We start from the raw sequence: 26903 nt of genomic DNA, 5'->3' as shown, positions 1-26903 counted from the left end.
GTGTGCGTTAACGGAATTAGTGAGTGCTAAATGCTAAGAAGCACAAATTCCATCAGTACACACTAAGGTCTGGATTCTATATATGGTGCCTGAAAAATCTACACAGAAAAGAAATTTGCCTAGGCGTCAGTGGCGTAGCCACAGGTGGGCCTGGGTGGGCCGGGGCCCACTCATTCAGGGCCCAGGCCCACCCAACAGTAGCACACGTTTAGTGGTAGCTGGTGGGATCCCAAGCTCAGCCAGCTGAAGACTTTCTCCTGACGGTAATGAAAATGCTACTCTCCACGATACCGGCACCTACGCATGCTGCTGCAAACTGCCAAGGTGGAAAGAAGCATTTTTCCACCAGCTGAGATATTTTTTGGGTGGTGGCTGGGGGCTTGGTGCCCACCCACTTCTTGCTTAGGCCCACCCAAAATCTGTTGTCTGGCTACGCCCCTGCTAGGCGTAATCTCTAAAGTGCGCCTAATTTTTATAGAAATGACTTAAAGTTCCATGTGATTTATAGAAAACGCTGAGTGGCTCTCCACGTGACCAAATTTAGTTACGCCCATTTAGGCAATATTTTTCTTGGCATAAATTCCTAAATTAGGCGCAGAGCAGGTGCATTCCTTAATAATATGCATAGATTGTACAAACGCCCATTCCCTGCACATGGCCACACCCCCTTTTCAAATAGACATAGGCCCCCTTTTACAAATCTGCGCCAGCAGCTGCCGCGCAGCAATGCTGACACTGCCCATTCAAAGTGAATGACCGCACCGGCAGCCACTAGTGCAGCCTTGTAAAAGTGTGTGTGGGGGTGGGGGGGGGGGGGTTAGCGAATTATGTGCGTAAATCTCAATTAATGCCAATTAGTGCTGATAATTGCTTCTTAACGTCCAATTAAAAACATTGATTTGCTTGTTCACTAAGTTATGCACATTGTTATGGAATACACTTCGATTTCCACGTAGAAATCTAAGCATGATATATATAGAATCTAGGGTAACCTTTAGTTAAAGGGCTCCACATATAGTTGCATCTGGGTGAAAATTAGCGATTGCACCACTAAAGCAGAATGATTCCTGCAGGGGCATAGCCAGACAACAGATTTTGGGTGGGCCTAGGCAAGAAATGGGTGGGCACCAAGTGTTCTTCCCAACCCCCACCAGAAAAATATCTGAGCTGGCGGGAAAACGCTTCTTTCCACCTTGGCAGTCTGCAGTAGGCATGCGCTGAAAACTGAGCATGCACAGGTGCCAGTATCGTGGAGAGCAGCGTTTTAATTACTATCAGGGGGATGTCTTCAGCTGGCGGAGCTTGGGATCCCCACCAGCTACCGCTAAATGTGTACTACTGTTGGGTGGGCCTGAGCCCTAAGTGGGTGGGCACTGGCCCACCCAGGCCCACCTGTGGCTACGCCACTGGATTCCTGTAAAAATAGGAGCAAATCCATCTAAGTTGTCTAAGATTAAAAAAAAAAAAATTTCTTTGCAAGGTTATTGAGGTTCCATAGACATGGCAGAATCTAATATCACTCCCAGGACTCTAGAGTTTTCTCAACCAAAAGGGAGGAATTATTACCTACTGGAATAATATTCGGAACTTTATTTAAATCAGAACTAAACCAAAGGATTTTAGTCTTATCTATATTTAGCTTTAGAAGACAAGATAAAGACCATGCTATGATCGTACCAATATACATTTTTATCCTGAGATATGAATAATGCAGATCTTGAGAAATCAGTAACAAGATAAAAATACCATCCGCATATGAAAAGGGTTCACTGAATATCTGGCTTATGCAGAGCCGGTTAACACATCGCTGGTTAAGTCTATATTCAGTACTTAACCGGCCATGGGTTGCCATATAAATTATACATTACACTATCCTACAGTTCTAGGCGGTTTCCAAAATACATACACAATAAGGGGCCAAGTCACATAGAGGGGAATAATCGAACAGCGCCGGCGAAATAGATCGCCAGCGATCTATTTTGGCGGTGGCGCAACAGCTGGCCGGAACCGTATTATCAAAAAGATGGCCGGCCATCTTTTTTTCGATAATACGGTTTAGACCGGCCAAATGCCTTGGATGTTGCTGGGTTTGAGATGGCCGGTTTTGTTTTTCAGCGATAATGGAAAAAAATGTCGGCCATCTCCAATCCGGCGAAATCCAAGCCATTTGGTCGTGGGAGGAGCCAGCATTTGTAGCGCACTGGTCCCCCTGACATGCCGGGATACCAACTGGGCACCCTAGACATGTGGGTACAGTGGGTTTTGGAGGGCTCCCATTACCAGCAAAGTGTACAGGTAGGGGGGGATGGGTCTGGGTCCGCCTGACTTAAGTGCACTGCGGTACCCACTAAAAGTGCTCCAGGGACAGGACTTGTTGCTGCTGTATAAGCTTGCCACACCAGTTGACACCTGAAGACTAATCTCTTTGAAAAAGTCCTTTATTTGAATAAGCACGTTTACTCACAGTGAACTGCAGATCAGAGGTTGTGCCCCACTGGCAAAGAGTCTTCCTGGTACTGAGATTAGCAGTAGGTCAGAGCTGGCAGAATGGTGTACAATGCCTTCTTTCAGCCACATTCAAGGTAAAAACTAAGTTCTCTAACGTGGCTAACACATGAAAGGGATCTAAAACTGGCTTACAAACATGGCCACTACCTCATGGACTAATGGAAGTAAAACAGGGCACACTCTGACCCAGTTAGCAGGGGGAAAAGCACCATGGGAGTACAGCCCAGTACCCTACACCCACCACAATGCATTGCTGATGTGACTCTGCAGTGCACCTAACAGAAAAAGTGTCACACTCACCCGAGAGCCACATCACAACCAGGGAAAGGCTGTCGGAGGATAGAACACATTCTGCCGTCATGGAGGTGGGTACGGCATTGGAGGCTGGCATACAGGCTGGCAAAAAAGGTTTTTAATTTTATTTTTTTTAGTGTGGGAGGGGGTTGGTGACCACTGGGGGAGTATGGGGAGGTCACCCCCCATTCCCTCCAGTGGTCATCTGGTCAGTTGGGGCACCTTTTTGAGGCTTGGTCGTGAAAATAAAAGGACCAAGTAAACCTGGTGAAATACTGCTTATCGCCAGGTTTTTTTTCCCATTATCGGCGAAAGCCGGCCATCTGGTAGCCACGCCCACACCCGCCCATGTCCCATCTTCGCTTAGCCGGCGACACGCCCCTTTGAACTTTTGCCGGTGAGGTGACGGGAAAGCGGCGATGCTGTCAAAAACGCAGCTTTCGATTATACCGATTTCGCCGCTTTTCCAAGATCGCCGGCCATCTCCCGAATTGTGTCAGGAAATGGCCGGCGATCACTTTTGATTATAAGCTGGATAGGCACCTATGCGTGCCCAACACGCACCAATTTGGAGTTACTGTCTGGCTACCACGTGGCCCTTGTGGTAATTTCAATTTTGCTGCATGTCTGCTATGAGCGTCCAAAAATAATTTTTATTTTCTGACACGCGTCAGCTACACATGTCAAGTGCCATGCTAGGTGCATAAGTCATTAACGCCCAGTTAACGCCTGAGACCTTACTGCTAAGTCAATGACTGGCGGTAAGATCTCAGAGCCAAAATGGACGTGCACCAATTTTTATTTTGCTGCATGCCCATTTTCAGCAAAAATTTTAAAAAGGCATTTTTTACAGGCGCACTGAAAAATGGATCTGCGCACACCCCCAAAACCCGTGCCTACACTACCACAGACCATTTTTCAGCGCATCTTATTAAAAGGACCCCTAAGACCTTTACAAATAAGACAATATTGTTGAAACACATTAGACAGGACATAGAATAAAACATGCAGGAAAAAAAATAAGAATAAAACTAACATCAGTCCTTAATTGTTAGCAAAAGCTTGTGCAAACATCTGAGTTTTTAAGCACTTTCTAAACTGCACAGTGGAGCAAGTTTTGCGCAGAACTTTAAGTAGGGAATTCCAGAGAACAGGTCCTTCAGTATAATAAATAGAAGAATTATACACATCCAATCTGACCTGCCGAAAAAAGGAACTTCCAAGAATGATTTACCACTAGATTTCAAAGATCTCGTTGGCATGCGGGTTTTCAAAGAACTGGCCAAAATTAAAGGACCATTGTCATTCAGAACTTTATGGACCAAGGTCGAAACCTTAAACTTGATCCTCCAAGCAATAGGCAACCAAAGTAATTCTCGGAGAGCAGAAGTAATGTAATCAAATCAAGATAGGTTTATGCTTTATGTGGTCCCATTTATGTGGTGTTCCTGGCTATGGGCACTTAAACGTCAAGTGCTGACTCCACCCACGTAACGCAAAATAGCCAGTTTTCACTTAGGCACTAACCGCTAACTTTCAGCGGTGATAACCAGTTAAGCGCTACTGAAAATTAGTGGATAGCCCAACCAAGTGATTTAACCAGTCAGTGGCCATCTCTGGCCAGTTAAATCATTTTGAATATCGACCAGAAAAATTCTCCTTCCCTAAGAGCCAACAAGCTTAAAGAACTCATATAGATAAATAAAAGAGGTGAGATAGGAGCAGTGGCGTAGGAAGGGTGGGGCGGTGGGGCGGTCTGCCCTGGGTGCACGCGCTGGGGGGGGGGGGGGTGTCGGCTCGCTGGTTCCCTGCTCTTTCTGCCCCGGAACAGGTTACTTCCTGTTCAGGGACAGAGAAAGCAGGGAAGCAGCAGAGCCGACGCAGCTCCCAGTGATGTGCACTGGGGTCGGATCGACCCTCCCGCCTGCCCCCCGCTGAAAGGTAGGGTGCGTTTCGGGGGGGAGCGCCGTGCCCTGCACCCGGGGGGGGGGGTGCGCAGCGGCGACCCGCCCCAGGTGTCAGGCACCCTCGCTACGGCACTGGATAGGAGAGTCCTGAGGAACTCTGCAAGGTGGCTGCCATGAAAATATCCAAGCACAAAGCAGTAGAGGAGACCAAAAAAAAAGGACCTCTCGCAGATGGTGTCCAAATCCTCTTTATTAAATCTTCCAAAACAAAATCTAGATTTAATAAAGAGGATTTGGACACCATCTGCGAAAGTTCCTTTTTTTGTCTCCTCTACTGATTTGTGCTTGGTTGCTTCAGCTGTGGAGGTTGTTTCTTCTGTTTGTGACTGAGTGCCATGAAAATATGACATCACCCATCTCTTTATTCAACATCATTAGAAACATCATTAGATCCCAGTCAGAGCAAGCAAGGGGTTGTGCAAGCTGACCCAAGACCCGTTTGACCCACGTAACCAAGGACCCGACCTATCATCCATGACCCACCTACAATATGTTGACTTAATGCTGTGATAACTGTTACATAAGTGACTTCAGCAGTTCGTTCTTATATCTTTCAAGGACAATTGTCAATGCCTGCACAATTTCTGGATGCACGCTGTTGCACTGTGCCGTAATTATATTACAAGTGTTGCAGGCAGTGAAATGCCTTTTGCATTCAGCAGATGAAGCATGAATCACAAATATCCTCCTGGCAATGTATATGGGAAATCTGTTACTCTGCTGTCCCTCCACCTCTGTTTACATGGCAAGCGTGAAAGGTGACAGGCTCTGATGTTTTGCATAGTTAAGTGGGGTGATCTATACCACAATAATCATACAGGACTAGTTTGCATGGACGGGCATTTGCGATATGATGTCTAAGCCCGACTTTGGTCGCTTTGCACAAAAAAATGAATATGTGCAAAACATAGAGATTCATGCCATTGGGATGTAGGAGGGACCAGGAGTTTTAGTAGACTGGTCCCCCAAACATCCCAAGAGAGCAATGAGGCACCCTACAGGGTGCTTCTATGCACATCATAAATATGCTCCCAGGTGTCCATCTCACCTTTCCTCCTTTATCTTGTACCCTGAGCCCTTCAAACCCCACCCACAACACAGTACCCCCCCCCCCCCCCACAGTACACTACTACAATAGCCCTTATGTGTGAAGGGGGAATCTATACGTGGGTACAGTAGAGTTTTGATGACTTTGGGAGGGGTCATAGTTTTCACCACATAGGGTATTGAGTCCCCTACTCCACAGTGCACTGCACCGACCGCTACACTACTCCAGGGACCTGCTTGCTGCTCTAATAGACATGACTTCAACATCTGAGGCTGTCATAAAGGCTGGTAAGTCATATTTTTTTCACATTTTGGGGGGTGGGAGGGGGTCATCTCTGGTTCCCTCCAGTGGTCATCTGTTCATTTAGGGCACCTTTTGGTGCCTTATTTGTTCTGAAAACAGGTCTAGACCAAAACGTCTTAGTTCTAGTCTTGGACGTTTTGGTTTATTCCTTGGCTGTAAAATGAACAAGTATTAGGCACGCCGTATTCCCCCCTTCGAAATGCCCCCGGCATGCCCCCTTGTGATTTGGATGCAACGCAGACGAATTGCGTAGATAAACGTCTGCAAAATAGGTTTTGAAAATACTGATTTGGATGTTTTGAGAGGAAAAAAAATTGGGCTTTATGACACCTTTTGGATGTTTTTTTCCTTTTGAAAATGAGCTCCACTATGGGGTTTGCGACATCTGACACAACGCTTGGAGTTGGGGATGCAATTTCATTGTCTATGACTGTATCTGCATTCGGCAACTGCACTACATAGAGTCTTAGACTTTTAACAAGGAAAATGCTGTTCCCAGGCATTCTGCCACCTTGCTAACTGTGGCAATGTCATTCCCACATATTTCCTCTCGAAATGACCACTGCAAAAAGGATGGGTCATATTTAGGATACACACACCCATGACTCAACCCTTTTTTGGCCCTTTCAAACCACGACCCAGGATATAGTTTAAAATTTTTAGTTTTGGCACATAAGGTCCTTTATGTAGGGTTACCTTACTGGTTGTCTTCTGCAATCACTCTTTCCACTCATCCCCTCCCTCAAGCTCTATGATTTTTATAGATTTTCATTTTACAATCCCTGCAGTATCCTGAGGTAGTCTTAAACCTACAAGACATAGTGCTTGTTTTTCCTTTACAGCACCTTCCCTATGGAATGCACCTTCTCTCCCCTTGAGAGCAGAACCCTCGTATACGCGGTTTAGGGTGAATCTAAAAACTTTCCTTTTTAACTCTGCTTTCCTGGGGTAGTGTTATGTTGGGTTGTGATAGATCTCCACAGCCTGCATGCTCTTAATCTCCTTTGACAGTTCTTTTCTTATATGTCTTCCTCTGTTCTCTCTCTTTCCTATCTGATTAATGGAGTTCCATTTCTCTCCATTTTGATAATCTGAGATGGTTGCAGACCGCCTTGGTGTTCGGTTACAAAATGCAAGTTAAATAAAGTATAAAATATAAAGCACATGTATTTGTCGGCATTTACCCGTGCAAGTTGTATAATTGGCACTTACACGTGTAACACCTCAAGTGAAGCTGCTCTAGTTTTTTGCGTGTTTTTTTTTGTATGTAACTCCCTGTTAGGTTGGGGTTTACTAGGAGAGTAAGTCCCTGTGGAGAGTCACTGGAGGGAGTGACTGGGAGATCCCTGGGTGGGAGGAAGTGCAGCCCAAGGGGAGTAGTTTTGAAATAAAATGCAGAGAAATAGTGCCCTGAGGCTGAAAAGTGATGGGGGGGGGGGGGGGGGGGGAGGTATTGGAAGGCGATACAGAGGAGTGTTTGCTCTTTTTTAAAATTTTATTTATAACCATTTAAATCTTTACAAGTGATAAAACAACTTGCCAGAAATACAGAGAAGGTAATATATAGGAATTATTTCAATCAGGTAATTCTGTTCTGTTCCTTAGACCACCAAATAGGGAGAGTGAAACAAGAGAAGGAGATCAATTAAACAGTAAACAGAACCCCCCCCCCCCCCCCCCCCCCCCCGTGGTATTAACCTGTTTATCCCCAGATATTACTCATCTAATTCATTATTCCACATTGATCATCTGGTTGGCTTCTTCAAGCCCAATACGGTGTATAATCAATTCATTTCATTGAAAACATACTTATTATCCAATATTAGTTAGAAATAATACATCTGATTACATTCTTTCTCTTTTAAAAACCAGAAGTTATTTAACAATACATATACTTAAGTCTCTAACTCAGATCCCACTGATTAAAGTAATCCCAGTTTTCACAGGCTTCACTCCCTTCAAAGCAATAATTGAGGAAATATTTCTGAGGAAAACTTTAGGAGTCATACCCGGAACTCTGGGAAAAACAATAATCTTGATATTAATCATCTATAATAATAATAATTTTATTATTCAAAGTTTCTGGTCTATTATCATTTTCAAGATCATAACCACTTCTTGCTCGTGTAGAACTTCATTTGTTATATCAAATTTTCACTCTCAAAGGGTTCAGTTAAATTGTCCATGTAACTCTCTAATAAGATTATATCTGAAAAAAAATTATTTACTGCCACCGTTAGGTCCCGAAGCGCCTTCCAGATGATATTCAATGTAACCTCCATGGGAGCCAAAAACTCCAAGCTGATTTCTCTTAGGTGTTTAGGAGTGGTTCCGCCGATTCGGGTTCTGCTGTAAACGTCCTCCGTTTCAGCATATGCCTCTAACTCACTCCTCCACTCCTCTGGACATGGTGGTTGAATAACTCGGGAGCGATGGGAGTTGTTCTTTCCAGGTCCAAAAGTGTCGATGCTCCTTCGCCGGTGCTAATCAAAGGACTCGCCAACCCTTTCATCTGTGGGCAGTTCGTCGTGCAGCGGTGTGTTTGCTCTTTAAGGGGGTCTTTGATTGCCTGATGGTTCCCTGTCACTGACCTGGAGGAGAAAGGGGAATCCCAAATAGGAGGAGCGTGACCACTGCTTGTAAAGAGGAGTTTTGGGCTCAGTAAAGTGACAACTGTGAAAAGAGCTATGGGTGGGCAGAGGAGAGACCCCATCCGGGAGCATGGGATTGGAGTCAGGGAGTGCCCATCCCAAGACCAGGGTGGATCCAATGCAAACGTCACCTTGGAATGGAGGTCAGACCACAGGGGGTCTGGAGCTAAGAGTATGAGATGAACACAGCCTTTGGGACACTATTCTCTGGGATAGGCATGGACAGGAGTCTGTAAAAAGTGTAAATAGTCCTGCTGAAAAGTACCTATAAGTATATCCAAGGGAGGAGAATACAGGAGTTTCCCTGCGGAACACCAGAAGGATTGATGTTTTAAAAGCTTTGCATTCAATGTTGGAGAGTTGAAATAGATTGATGTTCCTGCTGCTGCAGAGTTAAGAATAAACTGTTTGAGTTTGCATGAGCTTCTGACTTCAGTGTGTTCATTGGACTTGAGAGAATATAAAAGTATCCCAAGCCTGCCTAACCTAACAGCCAGAAACACAAAAAGAAAACACTGGGCCTTCAGGAAAAGAGAACAATGTAATCCTTTATTCCAAAAGATGACCCGACACGGGACATGTTTTGGCACACAAACGCCTTTCTCAAGGGTCAGAAATGGTCCTATAGGTGCAAGCATGTGAGATCCCAATCCTGGTGTATAAGGCTTTTAGCTCAGTCAGCTCCAGTTTATTTGTCTAATATGTTCGTCTCTTACCAACCCAGTAGAGTTTTGTGATCACCTCAGCAGTTATTGTTGAAGGGTATCTTCTTTTTAAGTGCCAGATTGGAGTGTGCTAGATGCAAAGCTTTTTGCTGTATCACCCTTTCGCTTTGGAGATGGAGCTAGATGTATAGGTCCAGGAAGTCTATTCCAGGCATAAGGTGCGCGAGAGAAAAGGAGCGAAGCCTGGAGTTAGCAGTGGAGAAGAAGGGGGACGACAAGAGAGATTTGTCCAGTGAGCGGAGTTCACGGGGAGGAATGTAGGGAGAAATGAGAGTGGAGAGGTAATGGGGGGCTGTAGTGTGGATGCATTTAAAGGTCAGTACGAGAAGTTTAAACTGAATGCGGAAGCAGACAGGGAGCCAGTGAAGTGACTTGAGGAGCGGGCTAGTGTGGGTATAACGATTCTGGCGGAAAATAAGTCGTGCTGCAGAATTTTGGACAGATTGGAGAGGAGAGAGATGGCTGAGCGGAAGACCAGTGAGAAGTAAATTGCAATAGTCCAAGCGAGAGGTGACAAGGATGTGGATAAGGATTCTGGCAGCGTATTCAGAAAGAAAGGGGCAAATTTTGCTAATATTGTAGATACAGAAACGACAGGTTTTGGCGATCTGTTGAACATGCGCAGAGAAGGAGAGAGAGGAATCAAAGATGACTCCAAGGTTACGAGCCGAGGAGACAGGGAGGATGTGAGAGCCATTAACAGAGATAGAGAAAGGGGGAAGAGGGGAGGAGGGTTTAGGGGGAAAAATGAGAAGTTCAGTTTTGGTCATGTTGAGCTTTAGATGGTGTTGAGACATCCAAGCAGCAATGTCGGACAAGCAGGCTGAGATTTATAATCCTCATTATCTAAAAAACCTAAGCAGGTTACAATAATACATATGCAAAATAAAAAAACAAAATGCAGAAACAACTAATAAAACAACTTCATACTAGTAATCAGTAATATATTAACATTTTTCTTACCATAATTTGTGCATTATGGGAGCTGTACATTCAATTCACAATATTTTTTTGCCATCAAAACTTTAGTGTCTCTTTTTACATCTTGATGCCAAACTCACAGCATCATCACTATAGTTCTAGCCTATCTTCTTAATTACAAAACAGATTTTAATTAAAACTATTGATACTTCTGAGATTAAATGATCCCATTATACAGTATTGATCAACATTAAGCCTGAAGACGTTACCGGTATGTATTATAATTATTTATTTTTATGTAGACTATACAGCAGTGCATATGGTAGACAGGTAAGCAATTGAAAGAACACCAATGAAAGCCACAAATGAAGTGGAAAGTGCTTAATCAAGATGGTGGATGCACTGCTCCAGGCTCTTGGAGATTCACTGAAGTTAAAGCCAATATTGTAACATGGGAAGAAAGAAAGGAAAAATCATCCCTAGAGGTTTGTCTACCTCTGGCCAATGGTCCAGTTTGAGCAATGTATGAACCAGGAGATTGGAGTGCCTCTCACTTTGGCAGGACCTAGATCATTGATGGAACTTCTCTGTGGGCTTGAGGTGTTGCTGTGCTCTGGGACGAGGACTATTTTGCCACCCTTGAAAATGACACGAGAAGCGGCTTCCACCGATCTAGTTGTCTATACTAGGACAACTCAACAGGAGTGCTCTCCTCAGTGTACAGGCCAGACAAATTTCAACAGAGGCCAGTATGCAGGGTGAAAGCCAAATGGTGGTAAGTGCTGGATTTACTGCGGATAGAAAGGAGGTGGAAGAGCAGAGGAGAGAGGAGAAGGTGTTTGGTATCTCTATCCTCGCACCAGTGACATTTTTTAACCTCTTGGCCAGCTCTACCAATAGAGGTGACTTTGGGTCAAGTACGGTCACTGGTCTTGCGAATGGAGAACTCTTACTGGTACATAAGTACCGCCATACTGGGAAAAGACCAAGGGTCCATCAAGCAAAGGTGCTGTGAAGGTGCTGTGAAGTTCAGGATATATTTTAAGAAAAGCATGAAGAGCATCTGTCAGGTTGTGAAGTGAAAATAGAGTACTTAACATCTTTGAATATAGCCCTACTGAAAGCAGTGGCATAGCTATTCATGGCTCAGTCCCACCCAGCGGCAGCACCTCCCTCCCTGTCCTCCGTGCGTGGCCCAGTAACTAGCCCTCTCTCTCTGATTCCCCTCTCCAGTGTACCTTAGAGTTGTCCCAGGAAGCCGCATCCTACATCACTTCCTGTTTTCTCACTGGCAAGGTGTGGCAGAAGGAAGCCTGCAGGGCCAGCTCAGGCAGTGAAAATGAATCATTGTGACCACCGAGGACACCTCTGAGGTACACTAAGGAGGGGATTCAGAGAGAAGGGCAGTTACCGGGCTGCAGGTGGGGGGGAGAGATAATGGATGCAATATTGGATGCGGGAGGGAGGCTGAGGGGAAGGTTAACCCCCCCCCCCCCCGTGTTTTATATATCTGGGAGGGGGTGGTGGAAGGGCTCACCCCAAATATCAGGTCTTGGTACTCCACTGACTGAAAGGCAATATTTTCCTTAGAAATACAGTAAAAATGAGACTCATGAGAATTCAATTAGGAGGAAGCATTTGAGATTTATTAATTTTCCTAAATGAAAATATAGTTTGTCTTTGGGTATGTTGAAAAAATATTTTATGGACGTTTTGAAATATCTGACTGAAGCATTTCCTCCTTTCCTCCTATACAAAATGTTTATTATTTGCCGGTTAGGAGGAGGGATCCCCTGAGGCAGAGGGTCAAGAAGGTGATCTGACAGTGGATAATCTGGAACTGAGGGCAGTACTGGAATTATCTGCTGGTTACAAGAGCCTCTGTATTGTTTCTTTTGTACTGGAAATTGATAGAGACTGGGCTTCAAATCCCTCTTTCCTACTAAAGATTCCTTGTTTTACGATGAAAAGGTCAGGGTTTTCCACACTTCTCTAGAGCTGCACAAGTTAAGAGTAGGGTTTTTTTTTTTTTAATTTGAGACAACATGTTTTGATTAGCTTCTTTCTTAAATTTTCTGCTAAATGTTTTATCAGTTTAAATAGGGCTAGCTATTTCATTTTTGAAGTGAACACCTTATGAAATTTGTGGATTCTAAAGAGCAAAAGGTCTCTAGTACTTCATGATCGTTGGTGGGGATTTTACTGACTTTGGCTGGCTGGAATTATATTGAAATAGTGGGTCCATCATATTTGTATTTCTTTTCTTTTTTGTTTAATGCATTTGTTGGTTAATTATGCATGTCTCCCCTTTCTATTGGTAGGCTTGAGTTTCTGATGATTATTTTTATTTCTTTTGTTTGTTTTCTTTTCCTGCTAATTTCTTTTACCTCATATTTATTATTCTACAATATGCTGTAATGTTGTTATGCCATTAAATATTTGGTAAAAATAAAACTGGTCAATATTCAGCCTGCAGTGGTCAGCATTTTTAAACGCTGACCGCTGTGGGCAGAATTAGCCCCAGATGTTCATTGCTTGGTCATGTCCAGGCCAGTGGCGTAGCCAGACTGCCAATTTTGGATGGGCCTGAACCCAAAGTGGGTGGGCACAAAATTTTCTCTCTACCCCCCTCCCCCAGCAAAATTTAGTCACGCTAATCAGATGCATTTGTCAGACAGGGTAAAGTGCTGCTTTTCAGTGCATCAGATTTCAGAAAATTTATTTAATAGCCTAACACCCTTTTCAGTGAGCTTTCAGAGGCCAAAACCTCCTGCCTCACTGCAGTGACGTCGGAGAGGGGGGGAGCCTGCGAGCCAGCAGCCAATGCCTCAAGGCTGCCTAGACAGTGCCTGCCGGTGCCGCACTTTTTTTTTTTTTTTTACATTTTTCGTCTTCTTTAGCGCCGTTAGCGCTTCTTCTTTTTGTAGCGCCGGCCCTGCTGCTCAACAGGAAAAGCAGCAGTGGCCGGCAATGGGTGCTGGGGCTGGCGCTGGTCCAGGCACTTGCACTTAAACTCCAGGGCTAAATGAAACTGCAGTGGCTGCCGGAGCTTACATAGGTCCTGGTTGATATTCAGCTGGAGCCTGTATAAGACAGTCATGTGGGCCCCAGCTGAATATCGACTTGAACTCACAAAACAAAGAAGTGCCTCAGCTCCTTCGATCCATCCTCCCACTACTCTGGTCCTGATCCCCTCTTCCCCCCCCCCTCTACAAAGCAAGCAAACAATATGTCTGGGTGGATCTCCCCCACCCTCCGTAGACTCCCCACTGGGGACCTCCTTGGTGGTCTGGGGGGGGCATATGGGCAAAAGCATGGGCGTAGTTTGACTGTTTCATTTGGGGGGGCAAAGGATGGGGCGGAGCATATTAGCATATTCATTTGTATATATATATGCAAATGAATATGCTAATATGGAGGAAGGAAGGGAAAAAGAGCTGGATTTTTGGGGAATAACCATAATGAATATGTATGAGATATCAAGCCAGTTCTTTCTCCCTTCCTTCCTTCTTTCCTCCTTACCCAGCACTCCCTCTTCCTCTCCAGTAGTATTTCCCCACCCCCTTTCCCATACCATGCCAGTGTTGACCTTAGAAATGCATAGGCTCTATATGTAGATCCTTCAAGAGGTAGTGTGTCATGATTTAGGCTCTACACCCTTTCTGATGTTTTGGTGCCACCTCAGTAAGGCCAACACACAATCTCTTCACTGCAAAACGCTATACACAAACTTGTGCAAAAACACACTCATATCCTTACTAAACCATAACAGCACTAATTCCAAGGACAGGACGAGCTAAAACCTTATGTGTGAAAAGGCAGAACTGTAATTACACCAGGCTCTAAAACACCAATACACTACCTCGTGAAAAAAAGCACAACAAAAAGGGCTGCAAATATTACATGCTAGCAGAATACTGCACCTTAATCACACATGAAAAACACATGACACAACAGACATGACACAAGGAACTAGAAATAAAAAAGTATGAAGGCAAAATACTGAACTGGAAAGTTACCTCAAGAAGTCAGACTCAGCATGCAGCAATACCAGAAAAATTGAAATTTACATGCAAAAGATGCACATTTCAAAAAGCTGACATATTTCAATTAATAAATTCTGAATAAAATACTTTTTTCTACCTTTGTTGTCTGATCATTTAGTTTTTCTATTCGCTTTGGTCCCACTGTCTTCTGTTTTATGCAGTGTCTTCTTTCCAGTAGGCTTCCCTCTGCTCCCCACCCTCCCAGTCCCATCCATCTCCTGCTCCTTCCCTCTGCTCCCCACCCCTCCCAGTCCCATCCATCTCCTGCTCCTTCCCTCTGCTCCCCACCCCTCCCAGTCCCATCCATCTCCTGCTCCTTCCCTCTGCTCACCTCCTCTGCCAGTCCCATCCATCTCTTGCTCCTTCTCTTTGCTCCCCACCCCTCCCAGTCCCATCCATCTTCCCTCTGCTGCCCCCCCCCTCGTGAGGTCCAGGATCGTGATTCCGTTTACCCCCTCTCTTCCTCCCTCCCTTCGGCGCAGGCAGCAGTCTTCTTCAGCCTTTCTGTGCTCCTGGCAGCGGTAGCGATGTATACACGCTGCCTTCGGTCTGCCCCGGAAGCCTTCTCTTCAAGTTCCTGTTCCCACCTATGCGGGAACAGGAACTTGAAGAGAAGGCTTCGGGGCAGAGCCGATGGCAGCGTGTATATGTCGCTACTGCTGCCAGGAGCACAGAAAGGCTGAAGAAGACTGCTGCCTGCGCCGGAGGGAGGGAGGGAGGAGAGGGGGTAGATAGACACGCTCGTCTCCGTCCGCTTCGCTTCCCTGAACCCTCTCTGTCTGCGTCCCGCCTTCCTCTGATGTCATTTCCTTTCTGGCGGGATGCTGAGAGGGCAGGGAAGTGAAGCGGACGGAGAGACAAGCGTGCTTGCTTGTTTTTTTTTTTTACTACTGGCGCCAGTCGTCGTCGTTTGGGGGGGCACTGCCCCCCCTCACCCCCCCAGTCTACGCCCATGGGCAAAAGCAATGCCCATTCACTCCTGTCCAGCATGGCTGGCTCTACAAAATGGCTTCTGTGACCTCTAGCGGCAATCTTGCAGTAACCTGGTAGTGTTGCAATAAAAGGATTATATTTAAACAAAACAAGTCTCAATCATCCAGCGTGAGATTATATTTTATCAAACACCCTCTATTGGACATCTTATCATAGGTTTACCAACCATGACCAGCAGTGTAAAAGCTAAAAAAAAAACCAACAAAAACTCCCCGGAGAAAACCTCTGCTTCAAAAACTGGCCCCTCCTGAAGCAGGGCTACGAAACAAGGGGGGAGGGGGGAGGCAAATCTCTTGTTGAGGTGGAAAAGTGAAGCGAATTTAGTTTCGCCATTGCAAAATATGTGGAAGTTGGCATAAGGTTGTATACACACTTGTGAACAGTGAGTCAGCGGATACTTCATGATGCATGAATAATCCAATATTGTGGACTCCACAGCAAAGATTAGTGTTTGATTTGCCTCCATATATAAAGTGCTTTTTTCTATAGAAACACTTTTTGTGATAAAAAGACTGATTGTTTTCTTCAATTTTTGCATCCACTTTGAATCAGGGTTGTGTTTTATTAGCAATTTTTTTGTGTATTCGATAGCCTCCAGGCCCGGTTCTTGAAGCAGTGGTTTTCTCCATTTCTTTTTCCAGAGTTTTTGCACTGCTGTTTTTCTGGGCATGGTTGGCAAGCCTATGATGAGATGTCCAATAGAGGGTGTTTGATAATATGTAATCTCACCCTGGATGATTGAGGCTTGTTTTGTTTAAATATAATCCTTTCACTGCAACATAACCGGGTTTCAAGTGGATAGCGGTAAAACTCTTTATTGTTGTTACTAGTATACAAAGGCCCGTTTCTGAGCGCAATGAAACGGGCGCTAGCAAGGGTTTCATGGCTGCATGGCTCGTCGCGGTTTTTCCTGGTTCATGGCGTGCACCGCTGTTGTTTCCATTGTTGCTCTGTGTGGGTGGCGGTTTTCGTGCCCCGCCCTCGACGTCATCGCGTTTTGACGCGAGGGCGGAGCAGAGCTACAGTGTGGAAATCCGGAGTTTGTGGCCTAAGTAGATCGCTGGAGGTGAGAATCTGCTCCGCCCTCAACGTCATAACGTTTGACGCGAGGGCGGGGCCCAGAGACTGTGATTTTTGTGGCTTCAGAGCTTCGAACATACGAACCTTGGCTTCAGTGATGTCAGCAGACAATAGAACGTTGAGGGTGAGTTTTATATATATAGATTAGTGTTTTACCTTCCATGTATGTTTGAATTCTTGATAAAGTACCTTGGGAGTACCATCAGGCTGCCATGAGAAGTCACGGCAACCATTTTGAGCATAGAGCCACTAGGGGCAGGAGAGAGTATGGTTCGCTCCTGCCCCCAATGCCGTGCTAGACCCAAGGGAATTTCAATAGGCCTGGGGGGAGGGGTGTCTTGACCTCGTTGGGGAGAGGGTGGGGTGAGGGACTGAGGGAGGGGAGGACACTGGATGTGGGCGAACTGGTACCGGAAGTTATGCAGGTGCTGGCTGATATTCAATGACAGCACCTGAATAAGCTGAGTGAATTTAGGACTGCTTTTTATGTGGTCCTACATACCCGGTTAGCTATGCAGGTGCCCCGCATAACTCCCGGCTCTTCCCTGAATCTGCCCCTATGAGGTCCAAGACCAAAATGGCTGGTTTGTGCGGATATTCAGCACCACTACCAGTTAAGTGCCACTGAATATCAGTCGTTAGCTGGTTCCAGGTGATTTAAGCAGGACCTGCTCATGTGTACGTCGCCCCCCTCGCATTTACACGCTAATAGATAGAATTCCAGTGAGCAGGCAGCTAGCATTTACTCACATAACTGTAATAATTACACATATAATGTTAGTATTCTATAACTTACGTGTGTTAATTGGTGCCTAACTTTAAGTGGACAGTGTAAATGCCTGAAGGCCCAAAAAGTAAGATATGCGGAGCCACGAAGGAAGTAGAACTGTGGCAGGAGATATGGAACCATTAAAAATGAAAAGTGGGTCCACCGGGATACGTGCTTCTTGTCTTTGTATTGTTGCAGGGAATATTAAAAATAAAAAGGCTCCTTAATGTCAGTATTTCAGGAGGCCAGCAACAGTAATGTTACAAGGACAATCTCACCCCCAGCAGCCACATCAAAAGCTTGCCTTATTCCAGATGCAAGTCACAGACAGTTCAAAAAGATAAACAATCCACTCCTTAGAATTCAGACAGTGAAATCTATTCTGTTCAAAAGCAAATTCCCAGCAGCTCTTGGGCCCTTGCTTTAATCCAAATTACACACAGACAAGCTGTCTTTTCAGACAAGAAAAGATTGGCTGTACTTGTCATTTGCATTTTAAATATCCAGGTATAAAATAACTTTGTTAAGCAGCATAATCTTATTGATTATTGAATATTCCAACTAGTGTAAATGTTACAATGAATTCACAGCTCAAAATTCTTACATAGTGAGAAAAGGGGTGAAGAGATGTTATAAAGTCAAAACTACCCCAGCATGATTCAAACACAGGGGTAACTATTCTGAGATAACTGCATTTCCTGAGTGGCACAATTCGCCAGGCTCACAACAGGCGCGAGAGTGCATCCTGAATTCCTGACAGCTTTTATATTGTATAGGGTAATTTTACTGAAGAAGGCCTTTTGGGTGCCACATGTAGGCACTGCTGTTTGAGTGCCTATGCACATCTGCGTCAGACTTTTGGGTGCTCAAATGGCACCGTCTGAAATTCCTCTGTGTACTTCTTCCCCCACTTCCCTCTGGTACAAGGCAGTGGCGTAGCCATGGATGGGTTGATGCCCACTCAATTTGCCCCACCAGCTGAAGACATCCTCCTCTTTGGGCAGCTAGCGCACTTCCATGCGGCAGCTAGCAGCAATTTCTTCTAGCTGACGCTGACAGCTCCCCTCCCCCTCTGTTCATGCTCAGTTTTCGTTCATGTGCTGCTGGAACTGAAAGCTTGGGGAAAGGGCTACCAGCTGCCACTTGGAAAAGCCCTAGCTGCCCGAGGAGGAAGAGGTCTTCAGGTGACAGGGCTTGGGGATCCCCAACAGCTCAGGTATTTAATATTTCGGGTTTGTGTGTGTGTGTGTGGGGGGGGGGGGGGGGGGGAGAGAGAACAGAAAGTGGGGCCAATTCCATGCCCACTGTTTTGGGCTCAGGCCCATCTGAAATTGGCTGTCTGGCTATGCCCCTGGTGCAAGCTGTGGTCGGTAATCCTCAGAGCCCAAGACAGATCATAGATGCCCGAGGTGGTGCCTATGAGGGAGGATGGAACAGGCCCCTGTAAGGGATGGTACAGCCAGGGGGGAAGCATTAAGCACCCCCTATTTAGGAAGCGGTAAGTGGTCCTGCAATGCCCACTCTACCTATGCCACTCCTCTGACACAAAAGATAGTTAATGCTGGTTTACCGCATGTTAACTGGAACAAATCTGCAAAGCCCCTTAACGTGCTACATGCTTAATGCGGTGTAGTGCAAGTGCACCTCAGTTAGCTGGCTAGTGCTGAAAATCAGATAACTAACTTTGCCCCTCCAACTGGATCCCAATCCAAGAACAACCAAATTTAGCCAGTCTACAAGATACAATTTTCACCTTAGCGGAATAGAATCCTTTGAATATCAGCACTTTTTAGTATACAGGAAGAGAAAGGAGTGTAGAAACAATTTCCCAGCTGATCACTAGGAGAAAGAGCTACATATACTCTCAGGGAGGATGGCGCATATCCCATCTCTCTGGGCAATGTTCTGGACAGCAGAAAGCAATTTTCCTTAGAAAACTTATGTGCATATCTGTTTATCACCATCCTCTCACCTACCCACACCCATCCTGTTAGAATATAAATGAAATGCTTTGATGTCCCCATGCATACCCCCACCCTCCCACTCTGTCAGACTGTCAAAGTAATGCTTTGATGTTTCTCTTATATATACTATCTGCTACCACATTTGCTTATTTCCGATCTGAGGAAGAAGGGCAACCTTCGAAAGCTAATCAAGAAATGTATTAAGTTATGTCCAATAAAAAAGGTATCATCTTATTTTCTTTTCCATGTTTTATTTTGTTTGATCTCTATTGATATCCTTAGAAAAAGAAATTCAAGGACGAGGGATCATAATATGAAGTCAGAGGGATGGTGGCTCAGATAAAATAGGAGGAAATATTTCATTCAGGGGCAATGTCTCCAATTACTTATGTGCATATCATGACAGTAATGAATCTATGACCTCAGTCTCTCAAAGTTACTGCTAACGCTTGCAGTAGTACTTGAATCGTGCCAAAAATAGCTTTCTCCTGGAAATTATAAGATGTAATATGTTAGGCAACCTATTAAGACATGCTTGAAATTTTCTTTTAATCAAGCAGGTGTCATCCAAATCAATGAGGGATATTTCAGTATCTTTTTGTCACATTTCAAGTTTACTTCATATACTGCAAATAAAATAGTTATTTGAGGGGCCCTTTTACTAAGTCGCGTAAGCGTCTATGCACGCCCAACACGCACCAAAATGGAGTTACCGCACGGCTACTGTGTGGCCTTTGCAGTAATTTCATTTTTGGCGCATGTCCGCTACCCGCACCCAAAAAATATTTTTTATTTTCTGGCGCGCGTATCAGACACGCGCCAAGTGGCATTTGGCGTACATAGGTCATTACCACCCAGTTACCACGTGAGACTTTACCGCTACGTCAATGGCTGGCGGTAAGGTCTGAGACCCAAAATGGACATGCGGCAATTTTCATTTTGCCACACGTCCATTTTCGGCAAAAATAAAAAAAGGGCGTTTTTTGTAGGTGCGCTGAAAAATAATTCTGAGCACGCCCAAAACATGCGTCTACACTACCGCAGGCCATTTTTCAGCACACCTTAGTAAAAGGACCCCTGAGCGATTTATAATTCAATTAAAAACTGTAGAGAGCGAGAAAAGGGGAAAGGAACCTAAGGACGCCTAGGTTACAGCACAAATTAAAATAAAAGTAGAAAATTTTAAAACTAAGCTAAGGTACAAACACGGAAGGAAAGATAGGCTGTAAACGAAGACAAGGACAATAAAGTATTTGATCTTGCTGAACGGGGCCTGTTCTTGGGCTCTGACTGAATTGTTTTTTTTTTGAGGATCTTCTCTTTCCCCACTCAGTGCACAGAATAATCATTTGACACGGACATCTCCATTATCAATGCTGTTCTTGTGTTTTTCTCCATTACCACAATGTCCAGTTTTCTTGGACTGAGCATTTTAGTGGTTGGAACTGGAATGTTCCAGGTGATTATAACCACTTTCCACAATTCTCTTAGGGATCCTTTTACTAAGGTGCGCTGAAAATGGCTTGCGGTAGTGTAGGCACGGATTTTGGGTATGCACCAATCCATTTTTCAGCGTGCCTGCAAAAAAGCCCTTTTTAAAAAAATTTTGCCGAAAATGGACGTGCGGCAAAATCAAAATTGCAGCGCGTCCATTTTGGGTCTGAGACCTTACCGCCAGTCATTGACCTAGTGGTAAAGTCTCACGTGGTAACCTGGTGATAATGACCTACGCGTGCCAGATGCCACTTGGCGTGCGTAGCTGACACACGCCAGAAAATAAAAAATGTTTTTCAAGAGTGTGTAGCGTACGCATGCCACAAATGAAATTACTGCAAGGGCCACATGGTAGCCATGCGGTAACTCCATTTTGGCGTGCATTGGGCACGCATACACTGTTACGCGGCTTAGTAGAAGGGCCCCTAAGGGTACCCTGAGCTACAGCTGCATAGGTGAGAAAGAAATCTACAAACTGGGTGGGTCAATTGATTCCATCATCTACTATGTAACTATCTCAGAAGAGATACCTGCTTCATATATTTAAGTAAAAATACAGATATGGTGAGACAGTCATTCATGTATAGTAGTCTAGAAACAAAACAAGAATAATGTGACACCTAGCCCAAAAAATGAAATCAACAACCACCCTGTAGCAGCCTGGACTGAATTTTGCAGGCAAAAAAACACAAATAATTCCAAACACAGTCCTGTTGAGTCCAGACCGTCACTGATGGCTGAAAAACTATAAAAGCTAACGCTCCCGACACGGCCACGTTTCACCTAAAGAAGCTGCATCAGGGGTCTTGAGGCGATGTGGCAAAAATATCAGTATTTATAATATCTTCAAGTTAAGTCTGACAATCTAATGTGTCAAACCCAAATCCAAAGAAGCATACTGCTCAGCGTACATAGCACTGCATATCGTTCTCAGTTTCTACAGGTCTGGACTCAGCAAGACTTTATTTGGATTTATTAACACTGTTTTTTTTACTTCCATTGCTGGCCTCGCATCGCTGGCCTCTTTTCTTCCTTGTGCTGAGCTTTTCAGGGCCTAGAATATGATCGCTTACAAACCTATTTGGCATGCAGCCAGCTCTCAATAACCAAGCCATTTATTATTTCATATTCCACAAAGAGATGAAATAACATAAATCACAATCTAACTAACAACCTTGCTAATTGAATTTGAGAAATGGAAACTCAGCCGAATACATCTTACCTGTCTAAAGCCATTCCTTGTATACTGCAAGATCTTTAGAGCATAGTTTGACCTTTGCCCTTTACTGTTGAATTCAATGTGGCCAGTGAGACCTTCCAATTCTACCTGTGCAAGAGAGAGGGAATTAAAACACTATACTGAAAAAAAATCACAAAGCCCAGTAATACTGGAGCAAGTCTTGAGATACTGAAATGGATGCAAACCAGTTGCTGCACAATGCGAAGGTAATTTTATGAACCATTTTTGTGCTTAAAATGCTGATTTATGTGTGTAAAAAAATTAGGTTACAACAGCGCCCACTTGAACAATAGGCACGCTCAGAAATTGAATTTGGGCGGAGTGAGGGGAATTCTATAGAGGGCACCCAAAGTTAGGAGCTGGATCATGTGTGCTAAGCACAGATTCAATAAAGGCAGTTCGACACAGAACTATCTTTTTAGAATATTAGCTTAAGTCATTTTGACGCCTAACTTCAGGCGCGAGCATTTATGCCTGCCCAAGGCTAGTATAAATGCTTGTGCCCAACTACTATCAGGCATAGAAATGGAAGTATTCTACAATGCCAAGCCTAAATCCTGGGAATGCCCATGTCCGGCCCATGCCTCTGCCTGGGTCCCTTTGGAGTTGTATGCAAAATGAATTAGGTGTGCAGATTAAAGAATAGATAATGTGCATAATGAGTGCAAATTAGAACTTGTTAAGGCCAATTTTAGCTAATTACATTTTACACAAATCTGCAATCCTTGCCCAAAACTGCATGCTAACTTTGGCCATCCTACACAGAATTCCCCTCAATGAGGTTAAAGTCATGATTTACACACATACTTTATAAAATATGCACAGTTGCGTATATTATTCAGGTGTATACATTTATAGCTACCTTCATTCGAGGCACGATTTCTGTAGGATTTTTGTTAGTATTGTATAAAGCCAGACAGGTACCTCCTATCTGTCTTACATCCAATTTTTCATTTTTAGGTAGCCAGCTTTGGAATGCCCTACCAAGATCTATCCGCACCATCAACGGCCTTCTGCCCTTCAGAAAAGCACTAAAGACTCATCTCTTCAGGACAGCCTACCCTAATGATCCAACCTAACCAAAACTTGCCCATATGATTCTTATTGACAATAGTTATATTCTGACCATGTTCCCCATTATCCTTTTTGCTACTCCATATCCATTCCTTTCCATCTTTCTACGCCTACCTCCCAACGCTCATTTCCTTCTGAACCTAATTCCTTCTATGTTTAACTTACTTTCCGTTATCCCCATTAGTTTTGCGTTTACCACAAACTGTATATTCTTCTTACGACTTTGTAATTATTTATATTGTTGCTATGTAAGCCGCTTTGAGCCTGCCATGTGTGGGAAAGCACGGGGTACAAATGTAATTAATGAATAAATAAACAAGTGCCTTCCCACCCTGTTAACCTAGAAACCCTGTTTATAAAATGACACTCTAACAGGAAAAAGGGAGCGACATGAGTGTAAACCAGAACTGTGAGTTCATTTGTGTTTAAACAACACGAACATGAAGGAACAATATTCTACAGTTCTTAATAGTGGTTGTGGGAGAAGACGATCTCTGCTCTACTGTCTGCTGGGGGAGTCTCTAAGGATTAGGACAATGCACATGGACAGTCCTTTGATCCAATGTTGCTAAGTGTAGAATACAGGAAATGAGGTTTGACTGGGCAACTCCTAGAGTTAGAAAAGGCTTTTGAAGTGTCCTTTCATAAAAGACTGGCAAAGCTGGCATTTGCAGTTAGATGATATAGCCTATCCCTGAAGTAAAGTCTGCCCTGGGAGTGCTACTGTCTTTACATGTAGTTTTGAACATTCACCCCCTCGCAAAGCTTCAGTAATGCTACTAGTTTTCCTCCAAAGCTCTTTATTGATGTTCAAAGTAGAAAAGCCGCCAAGATCCAAAATCTTACATTTCCAAATTACTGAATTTCAAAGTTATCCATGCCCTATCTCTCCTGAAAACTCTACCCTATTTGTCTCTGTTGTAAATTCCAAGAAATTGCATTTCTACTCTGTCACATTTTGTTCTTGATGGATATTACTGAGATTCTCTTATTGGTTGCTCAGATGTCACCATCTAGGATGGATTTAGTTCCACTGCAGAATTGTTTGTCTAGGGTTTCTCAGTGGCTGGGGGAACATCGGTTGGTTCTACATATGGCTACAACAGTAGCCTGTTGGCTGACTGGAAGCAGACCCACCCTAGTACCTTCTATTACTTTATTTGACACCCAGATACCCTAGTGGATACACTTAGGTACCCTGGTGTGGTAACTGATTTTCAGCTACCGTCTACAGTTCAGGTGGCATTGCTTGTGCATAGAGTGCATAGAGTGCCCTGCTCAAGTGGAAGACATTTTTTTTTGGACGACACGATTCTCCATACATTGGTGCATATATTGTTCGTGAGCCAATGTGATTATGGTAATGTGGCACTGTTGGAATTGTCAGCCGTTAATGTTTGGAAGTTGCAAACTTTGCAAAAATGTTGTGATCCGTCTTTTGGGTAGAGCTGACTCTTTTGACCATGTGACTCCTGTCTACCTGCATTATCACTGGCTTCCAGTGCAGTATAGGATTCTTTTAAAAGTTTTGTTGTTGACCTTTAAGGCTTTTAAGGAAAAGCTCCCACCATCTCTTGTTTAAATGGTTATTCCTTATGTACCAGGTAGTTTATTACGTTCAGGAAGTGCGTCTCAGCTAACCGTCCCAGCTTTATACTGTAGCTGGCATGGCTAGTAAGCACAAGAAAATGACCTTTTTTTTAACGTGTTACTCATCCTGTGGAATTCATTGCCACAGCGGTCACGGGAGGAAGGCTCTTTAAGTGTTTGCTTAAAGGGATTTTTTTTGTGTTCAGGCATTTAATGCTTCTCTCCCTGAGGTCTAGTAGTTTGTGCATTTTTTAATTTTAATTTGATTGCGTGTTTCTTTAATTTTTTAACTTTGTTTCTTATGTGTGAGTGTGCTTTCCTATTGATCACTGGTATTCTTTTCTATTTCCTTTATGGATTTTTATATACTGTACACCACCGTGTTCTGGTTAAGCTAAACAGTAAAGTAAATTTAATAAATGAAATGAAACAAATGATGATAGTGACATTTCTTAATTAATTAAGAATATTTCTTATTTGCCAATTCAGCAATAAGTTCATAGCAGAGTACAAAGGGAAATATAAAATGTAATTTATACCTATCTAGATAACAGCACACAGGGTGAAGGATGCCATGTCATTACATAAACTACACTATAATCAGAGCTTCTGTTCTAAGGTCTTAAATTTAGTTGTCAATTTCCCAGCTAATCAAGTATTCTTTGAGGGTACAAAAACCAGTGTTTATTGGTGTTGACGTGTCACAGATACTATAACTGGATATCTTTCCCAGTGGCAGGGGTGGACTGACCATATGGGCAACCGGGCAGTGCCTGAGGGTCAACAGTCTCTCGCCCCCCCCCTGCAAACTACAGCCCCTCCCCGGTCCCACCTTAAAGGGCCATGGTGGTCTAGTGGCCTCTTCAGGGGCAGGAAAGATTCTCACTCTTTCCTGCCCGCTGCCACTACTCTGCCCGGTGCCGCCATGCTTTCAAAATGGAAGCTGAGATTTCTTGCAGGTCTCGGCAGGTCTCGCAAGACTGCCGCTGGGAAGTCTTCTGTAGCCACTTTGAAAATGCAGTGGCACCAGGCAGAGTAGCAACAGCAGGCAGGAAAGAGTGGGGATCTTTCCTGCCCCCGAAGATGCCACCAGACCACCAGAGACCTTTAAGGTGGGACTGGGGAGGGGCTGTAGTTTGCGGAGGGAGGGGGAGAGCCTCTGGACCCTCAGGCACTGCCTGAGGGTCCTTCAAGGTAGGGCCGGGGAGGGCGTAATAGTGTTCGAGAAGGCTAGAGGTGTGCGGATGGGGGACACAGGCAGTGCAGGGAGGGGGGGGGGGGCAAAGACTCTTATTGCCCAGGGGCCCAGAGCACTGTCAGTCCACCCCTGCCCATCGGAATGAAATATCTATATTTGTGTCACTGAGGAGTCAGGGCAGAAAAAGTCTAGAAACTGAGTAGAGGATACAAAACAAGCCAGGGGAGGATGAGAGAGTACTAGGGAAAGTGGTATTTTCCAATGTTTATCAATAAACACATATGGGGATGTCTACCAAAGGGTGCTAAACCCTAACGCGTGCTTAGCAGTGCAAAAACACTTACCATAAAATGCATTAAAGCATTTTTTTCGGAACATAAGTTGTTAGCATGTGTTAAGTGCATGGTTTTCATTTTTCATTTCTGTAGGAGGTGTGTCGGGGTGGAGAATAGGAGTGGACATGTTATCCAGCTAGCGCGTTCTGAATATTACACTGCTTAGTGCATCCATAATGCGGAGGCCCTTAGCGCTCCCTAAAGAGTAGGTAGTAAATGTTCCCCCATCAATTTTTTTCAGGTTACGCGTGTTAATAGGAATATTAGCACACAACCTGAAAGAGAAATATAGCATATTTGTGTATTTCCTGGGTGCGCTAGAAGTGGGCTTAGCACATGGGAAAGTCCTGTATTAGCAAGCGTTAAGTTCATTTATTATTAGGATTTATTTACCGCCTTTTTGAAGGAATTCACTCAAGGCGGTGTACAGTAGGATATTTATTAGAGTGTTTCAGTTCAAAAACTGCACTCCGATGCTGCAAGGTTAGCAATTATTCTACAATGGCATCTGGGTGCGAAGATTTCGTTACTGAATACTAGCAGAACCCGTATCAGTGCACCTAAAATGTAGGCACCCTCAGTTAGCAGCAACACACGAAGCAGACCAGCGGTAGAAAAGAAATCTGCGGTTTTATTCATACAACTACCCAACATTTTGCCCAAAGGCTGCATCAGAGGTAAAACTATAGGGGAATATTAGCCT

The 26903-nt window shown here is 44.3% G+C and overlaps 1 protein-coding gene across 1 annotated transcript in view; it reads right to left on the bottom strand.

The window, feature by feature from the left end:
* GRIK4 (glutamate ionotropic receptor kainate type subunit 4) overlaps positions 1-26903 on the bottom strand; it is a 233672-nt gene that overhangs the window by 46166 nt on the left and 160603 nt on the right. Inside the window, exon 9 of the mRNA XM_030221274.1 lies at positions 21986-22090. Coding sequence (XP_030077134.1) covers positions 21986-22090 — 105 coding nt within the window. The remainder of the gene's footprint in view (positions 1-21985; positions 22091-26903) is intronic.

The sequence above is a fragment of the Microcaecilia unicolor genome, chromosome 12, assembly GCF_901765095.1.
Source record: "Microcaecilia unicolor chromosome 12, aMicUni1.1, whole genome shotgun sequence".
In the NCBI taxonomy this organism is placed as follows: domain Eukaryota; kingdom Metazoa; phylum Chordata; class Amphibia; order Gymnophiona; family Siphonopidae; genus Microcaecilia; species Microcaecilia unicolor.
Note: the sequence above shows the minus strand (reverse complement) of the source record. Positions and strands in the feature narration are given on the sequence as shown.